The sequence below is a fragment of the Syngnathus typhle genome, linkage group LG13 (assembly GCF_033458585.1).
Source record: "Syngnathus typhle isolate RoL2023-S1 ecotype Sweden linkage group LG13, RoL_Styp_1.0, whole genome shotgun sequence".
In the NCBI taxonomy this organism is placed as follows: Eukaryota; Metazoa; Chordata; class Actinopteri; order Syngnathiformes; family Syngnathidae; genus Syngnathus; species Syngnathus typhle.
This window is the reverse complement of record NC_083750.1, coordinates 1,447,872-1,457,556: the sequence shown is the minus strand read 5'-3', so window position 1 is coordinate 1,457,556 and position 9,685 is coordinate 1,447,872. Positions and strand designations below refer to the sequence as shown.

Sequence of the window (9,685 nt, the reverse complement as noted above, 5' to 3'; positions counted from 1 at the left end):
CATAAAGTAGATAAGGGCATATCTAGTTTAGCAAGGAGAAGAGTTTCATTTTTTCTTATGCAGTAATTCTCCCAAGAAAAAAAAACAAGCGTTGTTCAGTTGTATTTAACTTCGAAGTTGGATACATTTCATTTAATTTGTAAAAACTGTTGTAAAACGTGTGTAAAGCTTTCTGTTGATACAAGCGGAAGCGTGGAAAAATAAAACCAAGTGTTATTATCAAAATAGACTTTATTCTAGACCTTGAAATTTGACTGCTATTCCAACAGTCAGACTGCAACCATGTGAGTGAGATAATACAACGCAAGTGAGGGCAAAGACATCACCAAAAACAAAAGAGAAAAAAAAAGATTTGCAAACTGTTATTTACATTTTCTGTGATACATCAACAGTTTTCCAGATTTTTCTCTTTTTGTTCATTTTTGAGTACATAGCTACAAATCAATCTGAATTACAAAAGTTTGGAGGAATACAAAACCTTCAAGGGCTCTCAAACATAGCAAAGATAGAATAATCATTGTTATTATATATAGATTTTTTTTAATCGATAGGAACAAAAAGAAAAAAGCTACCACTTGAATGCAGTGTAAAAAGCTTCTCTAAAACAAACATTAAAAAATACCATTCCACTGTCATGGACCTCAGTTTGAAATTGTGTAATTGTAGTACAGCTCAGTCACCATCGACACCACTGAAGCAAACTTCAAAATAGTACAAAACGTTTCAAACAAGTAACATTCTGACCAAGCTCCTGTGTTTTTCTCGATTTGTATTGAGCTGATGTTATGGCTGTGAGATGACAACTGGAATGCAGAGATTGGCTTAGACCAGGGGTGTCAGGATCCAGTCCTCGGGGGCCGAATCCCTACATGTTTTCCAAGTTTCCCTCGTTAAACACACCTGATTCAATTAATCAGGCTCCTGCTGAAAGTGAGGACGAACTGGACATTTGAATCAGGTGTGTTTAACAAGGGAAACTTGGAAAACATGTAGGAGTTTGACACCCCTGGAGACATTTAAACGGACTCGGACGAAATGTGATGAAAACCCTTTGAATCTCTAGAACCCTTTTTTTTATTTAATTTTTTACTTTTTTCAAATTTTCCTTTTTTTTTTTTTTTTAGATGTGTTTGACTTGAATAAACACACCTCCCTGTTTCTCCATCTTACTCTAAAGTGCAGGAAAAGAAAACCCTTTCAAAGGGCAGCTAGTTCATCTTTTCAATGACTGTCAAATGGTATTTATCACAAAAAAAGCATAAGCAAATAAAAAAAAAGGAAACTAGTCTTCATTGTCACGGGCCCTGGTCATGCCCAAGAACATCACATATTGTATTTCAAACATGAAAATGTACTTGACTCTACTCCATGCGCTCGGGAGGCACACAATCGTGTGCAGTTTAACCAACTGGCAATTGAACATGACAAAAAAAAAAAAAATCAAATAAACGCGCAGTCCATCTGTGCGTAGGCTCAAATGGAGCCAGGTCTCTAGAACGTTTGCTCGAAACGAGGGAGCCCAACGCGAACGATTCGGGCAAAAGTTGGTAAGGAGTTCAAAACTCGCGGTGCACAAATAAGAAGGAATTAGTCTGATTATCATTTAGCATTACTTTGCCTTGAATTGAGGATGCAAACACAATGACATTTAGAACTGATGCAAAGTTTCGGCTTCACACCCCTTTTGCTCTCGCTTTGCTCACAGATCCCAGTTGCTGCAAACGGCCCTGCCAAACTCCTTCTCTATGACAAAAAGAGGTCAGATCCGGGCCTGAGGCATATGTTGCGAGGCCAACGTAAAGTATAGAGAATCTCTCTAAGCCTTGATGATTTTTTTTTCCTTTCATCTTTTTAAAACAGCTCGACATTCACCCAGATGGATTATGAACACCTGGAAAAACAAATCTGGGCCAGACGCAAACAAAGGACATTTGGATTGTTTGGATTACTTGTTTTATAATTTGTTTACAATGGCAAAAAAAAGCAGCAAGTGGATAAAAATGATGGATGACGTAAGCAATACATCTGCATGTTTGTAGAGTGCCAAGAAGTGATGCCCTGTTGAACAGTGGACATCCATTTTGAACACTAAAAACTCTCCATCCTCTTGCCCATTTCTCTCTCCCAGTATGATATAAAACTTACAGTAAAATCTAATTTAAAAACAATGTCCACAGGACACCAAATGCTGACATATGCAATATGCACACACCAACAGAGAACAAAAACCCCCCAAAAAATCTTTAGAATTCTGGTACAAAGGGTTAGAAGTAGGGAAAAACAAGGAATTCTGGTGATTTGATTTGCACGTATTGGGTCTGAACTGGGTTGGACAGAAAGAAACGCCTTCATCTTGACATCTCTCACACATGCTGAAAAGCAGATGTGATGAAAATGTGGTCCTTGAATGAGTGTTTGAAGGCGGGAAGGGTGGGGGGGCAGCGTTCTGTTTGGCGGTAATGGCAGGCCATGGCATCTGGCGGGGACTACAGCAGTGTGGCGGACAGGCAGGGACAGGTCAGTCATTTTGGCTATGTACACATTCGTAGTCGGTCCATGGTTCCCCCGCGCGACTGTCATTTCCTCAGGTCTAATACACAAACCTGCAGATGGCAAAAGGACGTCAGCAGTGAACACAACTGACAGTTTACAGGCCGGAAGCCACAAGGGCCACAGTTCCTCAAATTAATAAAACTGAATTCAAATTGTTGAATTGTTCCATTGTTCTCTTCTTTAAATAATTCAAATGCATTGTTCTCCACTTTAAATAACTAAATGAAATAATGTTATGAATAAAAGGTGATTCGTTAGGTTTGATTAATGATAAAGTTATTTTTTTAGGAAGAGGATGAGTGTCAAACTTTCTACTTCATGTTGCGAGCCTAAATTTGAGGTACGTGAGCAAGGTTCTTATATGCAGCTGCTTGAGTGAAGTAGGAAAAAAAACTAAATTGCCGAAAACTTGCATCCATTCTTTTACTGGGCCAATAACTCAAAGACAATTACGAAATGATTATTATTTTTATTTTTTTAACGGTGTCATCATAATTGGCCTTCCCCTTTGGCCAACAGACTCTGAATTTCAGGTGGGAATGTGGCACTCTAATCTAAGCTGTATTTAGTCAGTCTTCTCAACAGGAGTGGCGAATGAGGTAAGCAACAGAGGTCAGGCAGAGAGGTACTTACAGATCCATCAGATGCGCTGGCTCCTACTTTATCGCCGGTGGCATTCCAGCAGACCTCAAAGATCCCTCCTGTCCCTCTGTAGCTGTGGACTAAAGCACCCGTCTGAAGACACACAAACTGAAGTTAGACACAGCTCTGTGTGTGTGTGTGTGTGTGTGTGTGTGTGCGCGCGCGTGCGTGCATGTGTGCTTGCGTGTCAGAATGAGACAGACCTGAGTGTTCCAGATGTGGACACACTTGTCGAAAGAGCCGCTGGCTAGGTGTCTGCCGTCAGGACTGAAAGCCACACTGTACACGGGCTCCTGGTGGCGGGTCAGTGTGTGGATACACACCCCGCGCTCCACGTCCCACAGACGTACCGTGGAGTCAAATGATGCACTGCGAGGGAGCAGGGCAGAGTTGCAGTACATTTAATTGAACTTTAAACAACCAGCACCATACAACTGGAACAGTACAGAATGTTTTTCCCCCCATGTTGACGTGTATGCAAGCGCAAATGCACATTGAGAGGACCATTTTGATCAACTATATCACATTATCTGATCTCACCTGCGCCTTTTGACAAATTTTGTTGTACTGTGCTGTACGGTACAATTTGGTTTGCCATTGTTCTGCTCAGTCATGTCGCTCGGTGTGTGGTGACCCTCAACATCCAGGACTCACCTGGCCAGCATCAGATTGGCATTAGGGTTGTTGGTCCCAGGGCCTGTTGGACTCCACTTGATGGTGTAAATTTCTTTACTGTGGGCTTGAAGGTCATGTACACATATGTCCTGTTTCATGCTCCATATCTACAAAGAATCCCACAAGAGACCAGGAAGTTAGTTCCGAGAACACATTTCTGCGTGGCGGTGTAGTGACCAAACGACACATGTATGAACTGACCTTGAGAGTCATGTCATCAGAACAGGAAGCCAGCAAACTGCCAGTGGGATCCCACTTGATTGCATTGACCTCATTCTACAGCAGGTAACAAAAGGTTAGTGGTGGGAGGGCGGTAGTTGTTTGTAAGACTACAAGGACAAACTAACTTTGCTACAATGACTTAAGTTTGACTTACTGTGTGTCCCTGGAAGGTTTTGACGGGTCGGTCCTGACTCAGTTTACAGACGTGAATGCACATGTCCGTACTACAGGAGGCAAATGTGGTATTATTCTGCCAGTCAACGTCCAGAGCAGGCGCTGCGGAGAGGAAGAGAATAAATGCAAATGATTGTCTATCTCGGTCTACTGGCCCTCGCACTTTGGTCATAGGTGACTCCATTACCCAAAATATTACGCTTAAAAATCCAGCCACGGTAATGTGTATTCCTGGGGACAGAGCACCCGACATAGAAGCTAATCTTAGGGAGCTGACTCGCAATAGGTCTATTCAACAGCGTAGTTCCAACAACACTAGCTACTCGGACATAGTGATAAACAATGATGTTAGGATGAGACAATCAGAGATCACAAAGAAAAACATAGCGAGGACTTGTGATCTCGCCAGAAAGATGAGTCGGTGAGTATTTGTCTCTGGCCCCCTGCCTGGGAGAGGCACTGACGAGAGGTTTAATAGATTAGTCTCCCTTAATCAATGGATGGCTGGGTTCTGTAAAAAGCAGGGACTGTATTTTACAGATAACTGGTCCTCCTTCTGGGGCCGGCCCGACCTGCTGAGGAAGGACGGCCTTCACCCTAACCGTGAAGGCGCCTTCACTCTTTCTAGGAATATAGATTACTGTTTGAGCCACTCATGACAGGTCACTTTAGAGCAGGCCTAGAGAACACAATCTTACTCGCATCTCGTTTAAAAATCCTTCGATAGATACGCACCCTGATCGACCGATTACACTTAAACTTGGTTTTAGGAATATTAGATTGCTTCATACGAAAGCAGTTCTCGTTAATGACCTCATCACGGAACATACCGTACTTTTCGGACTATAAGTCGCGTTTTTTATCATAGTTTGGGTGGGGGGGCGATTTATACTCCGGAGCGATTTATATGTTTTTTTTTTTCAAACATTTTCAAAAAAAAAGTGAAACCGCGATTTACACCCCTAGTTATATAGTAGATCTGTGGAATAACGACGAGGCTGACGTCAGGGTGCACCCGCAGCGATATTGACAAAGGACGAGGAATTTGATCGATGGATTTAATGATTTAGAGTGCACAGATGGTTTGATAACATTATTGCTTATATAATAGTTATTTGATAGGGGTGTAAATCGCGGGTTTTGTCACGATACGATATATCGATACAAAGAACTACGATACGATATTTGCCGATATCTTAAAGCCTGCTGCGATTCATTCACGATATATCACGATATAGTGCTCTACGATCGATATATATCTTTTTTTAAATAAAAAATATAGAACAATATCCTGATTTATAACAATTCATACGCAAAATCAACAAGGTACTGCAAACTCTATTTAGGAAATTACAAGAGTATTGTAGTATACAAAGTGCTTATTTTAACACTGAACTTTGATGTTGTGTTTTTTCTTTAAATATAAATATAGAGATTTGTGGACCCTGAATATTTGATCACCGCATGGCAGGATTCTAAGGATGGCACGTGTCTTGCCCGTTGAGCCATCTTTTCTTTGGAATCCAAAGTGCTTCCAAACGAATGACTTGAAGCCTAAAGGGGAGCAAATGTCCTCGTCTTTTTGGACACTAGCCATAGCACCAGCCCAGGAGCCGAGTACTAGTTGTCGACTCCCCTTTCACATGCCTGCTCCGCTCACAACACAACAACGCCGCGGCGCGCACTGCTCCCGGAAAGAGGAAGCAAGCAACAATGAACTGGATTTCAAAATAAAGTCGCGTCTAATGTCCGAGGTCAAACACGGCGATATAAATCGATGTTTACCTTTAGCATCGATGCCAATAAATCGTCGAGCATTATATCGATTAATCGATGTGTATCGATGAATCGTTACACCCCTATTATTTGATATATATACTAGGGGTGTAAATCGCGGGTTTTGTCACGATACGATATAATATCGATACAAAGAACTACGATACGATATTTGCCGATATCTTAAAGCCTGCTGCGATTCATTCACGATATATCGCGATATAGTGCTCTACGATCGATATTTTTTTTTTTTTTTTATAAAAAATATAGAACAATATCCTGATTTATAACAATTCATACGCAAAATCAACAAGGTACTGCAAACTCTTTATTTAAGAAATTACAAGAGTATTGCAGTATACAAAGTGCTTATTTTAACACTGAACTTTGACGTCGTGTTTTTTCTTTAAATGTGCGGCGAGATTTGTACTCCCTGAATATTTGATCACCGCATGGCAGGATTTACAAACTGCAGGTGTCTTGTCGGTTGAGCCATCTTTTCTTTGGAATCCAAAGTGCTTCCAAACGAATGACTTGAAGCCTAAAGGGGAGCAAATTTCCTCGTCTTTTTAGACACTAGCCATAGCACCAGCCCAGGAGCCGCGTACTAGTTGTCGACTCCCCTTTCACGTGCCTGCTCTGCTCACAACACAATGCCGCGCACTGCTCCCTGCTCCCGGAAAGAGGAAGCAAGCAACAATGAACTGGATTTCAAAATAAAGTCGCGTCTAATGTCCGAAGTCAAACACGGCGATATAAATCGATGTTTACGTTTAGCATCGATGCCAATAAATCGTAGATCATTATATCGATTAATCGATGTATATCGATGTATCGTTACACCCCTAATGTTTACGTTTAGCATCGATGCCAATAAATCGTAGAGCATTATATCGATTAATCGATGTGTATTGATTAGGGGTGTAACGATACATCGATACACATCGATTAATCGATATAATGCTCTACGATTTATTGGCATCGATGCTAAAGGTAAACATCGATTTATATTGCCGTGTTTGACCTCGGACATTAGACGCGACTTTATTTTGAAATCCAGTTCATTGTTGCTTGCTTCTTCTTTCCGGGAGCAGGGAGCAGTGCGCGGCGTTACTGCACGTGAAAGGGGAGTCGACAACTAGTACGCTGCTCCTGGGCTGGTGCTATGGCTAGTGTCCAAAAAGACGAGGAAATTTGCTCCCCTTTAGGCTTCAAGTCATTCGTTTGGAAGCACTTTGGATTCCAAAGAAAAGATGGCTCAACGGACAAGACACGTGCACTTTGTAAATCCTGCCATGCGGTGATCAAATATTCAGGGAGCACAAATCTCGCCGCACATTTAAAGAAAAAACACGACATCAAAGTTCAGTGTTAAAGTAAGCAATTTGTATACTACAATACTCTTGTCATTTCCTAAATAAAGAGTTTGCAGTACCTTGTTGATTTTGCGTATGAATTGTTATAAATCAGGATATTGTTCTATATTTTTTATTTAAAAAAAGATATATATCGCAGCAGGCTTTAAGATATCGGCAAATATCGTATCGTAGTTCTTTGTATCGATATGATATCGTATCGTGACAAAACCCGCGATTTACACCCCTATCAAATAACTATTATATAAGCAATAATGTTATCAAACCATCGTGAAAAAACCCGCGATTTACACCCCTAGTATTGATGTATCGTTACACCCCTAATATATACCGTTTTTTTCCGTGTATAATGCGCCCCCATGTATAATACGCACCCTAAAAATGGCATGTTGATGCTGGAAAAAAGCCTGTACCCACGTATAATACGCACCCAATTTTTTTCTTTTTTTAATTCTTTTAAGTCTCAATGATCGTCACACACACAGGGAGGCAATGGGTCCCATTTTTATAGTCTTTGGTATGGTCTTAACTAGGCTGGATGTAATTTTTTTTGTTGGCGTTGATTTCTCCGACTGCCCGTAAAGACACCACCGCGATCGGTGCGGACATGTGAAAAAGGCGTGCGGACGTGAAAAAGGCGGCTCTGTATGGGAGAGACGTTGAAGAGGAATAAAAACACCCTTGGAAACCAAAATTTGCCCCTCGTCGTGACTCGGAGCCGCAACAAATGTTTCGGATTTGTGTAGGGTACATTGTGACAGCAAACGAGCAGGTGATCGAGCAAGCGTCTGATACGAGAGCATTGTGGTTGTATGGAGCGTGTTTGAAGTGAACAGCAGAGACGAAAGGAACAAGGCAAAGTGTTGTGAAATAAAATATTACCTGTAATACGCGTTTTGTTTTTTGCTGATTGTATTAAACTATCACATTCATTGTCAGTCAAGAAGAGAAGAGGACTATTCGCATCGGATCCATAGTGCGCATGCGCAGTGATACTGCCTCGGTATGACGTCCGGTCCGTGATGAAGATTAAAAAACAAACAATATTTGGCAATAACGCACCATCAAGGATTGCACCATTGCATCAAACTATGTGTCGTCAATTATGAATTTTACTGACTAAGTCTGTTGGGCAGGATGGCTGAATGCGATGCGCGATTGACAACAAACAAGAAGAAAGGTGATTTCAAGTTTTATTTCGAGGTAGATTTGTCATGTCTCGTCCCCAGTTTTGCTATGTGTCTAGGTTGCTATAGTTTCTGTTTGCGTCGCCCCTCCCTTCCTGTGTCACCTCAATCAATGTAACGTGTTTTGTATTTAAGTCCTGTCTGCCCCTCGCTCACCGTCGGATCATTGCATGTTCAAAGTTCATTACGCATTGTTGACAAAGGACGATTGATGGATTTAATGAATTGGAGTGACGCAGATGGTTTTATTAACGTGTTATTTATATAATAGTTTTTTGAATAAATCTGAATTTTACGTCAGGCCGTTCTCAGCTCTTAGTCTGTGTTTATGTCACGTTAGCATACCTATCGTTTAGCCTATTGTTGCTCGTTCATGACTGTTCTTGGTGTTGGATTTTGTCAAATAAATTGCCCTCCAAAATGAGACTTCTACTCCGGAGCGACTTACATATGGTTTTTTTTCGCTTTTTTGGGCATTTTATGGCTGGTGCGATTTATACTCCGGTGCGACTTATCAAAGTCAAAGTCTGCTTTATTGTCAATCCCTGCATATGTCAAGACACACAAACAAACCGAAATTCCGTTTCCTCTATCCCACAGTGACGAGACATAGTTCACGATAGACATACAAGTAGATGACACAAAATAAAAACAAGGCACAAACAATAAATAATAAATAAATACGAGTGAATTAATAATAAACAAATAACACAATAAATAAGAGGAGCAAAACTGAGCCAGTGTGCATACAGCAGACAGTAAGCATAGCGCAAAGTACAGGACGCTACGCAGAAAGGGGGAGAGAGTTCAGGATCCTAACAGGCTCCTGTACCTCTTCCCAGAGGACAGAAGATCAAACAAAGAGTGAGCGGGATGACTCACATCACTCACAATCGTGGTCACCTTACGGGTGAGATGGGAGGTGTAAATGTCTTTCAAGGAGGGGAGTGAAGCACCAATACCGTTTTTTTCCATGTATAATGCGCCCCCATGTATAATACGCACCCTAAAAATGGCATGTCGATGCTGGAAAAAAGCCTGTACACATGTATAACACGCACCCAAATTTTGACTCCTACT

General features: G+C 41.3%; 1 protein-coding gene across 2 annotated transcripts in view; it reads right to left on the bottom strand.

Moving 5' to 3' along the window:
- Positions 1 to 213: 213 nt before the first annotated feature.
- LOC133165613 (F-box-like/WD repeat-containing protein TBL1XR1) overlaps positions 214 to 9,685 on the bottom strand; it is a 38,498-nt gene continuing 29,026 nt past the window's right edge. For both annotated transcript variants that reach the window (XM_061295407.1, XM_061295408.1), the window contains exons 11-16: positions 4,247 to 4,368; positions 4,072 to 4,146; positions 3,850 to 3,977; positions 3,399 to 3,564; positions 3,187 to 3,288; positions 214 to 2,603 (exon numbers count right to left, since the gene is read on the bottom strand). In XM_061295407.1, the coding sequence (XP_061151391.1) occupies positions 2,577 to 2,603; positions 3,187 to 3,288; positions 3,399 to 3,564; positions 3,850 to 3,977; positions 4,072 to 4,146; positions 4,247 to 4,368 (620 nt within the window). In that variant the 3' untranslated portion in view covers positions 214 to 2,576. The remainder of the gene's footprint in view (positions 2,604 to 3,186; positions 3,289 to 3,398; positions 3,565 to 3,849; positions 3,978 to 4,071; positions 4,147 to 4,246; positions 4,369 to 9,685) is intronic.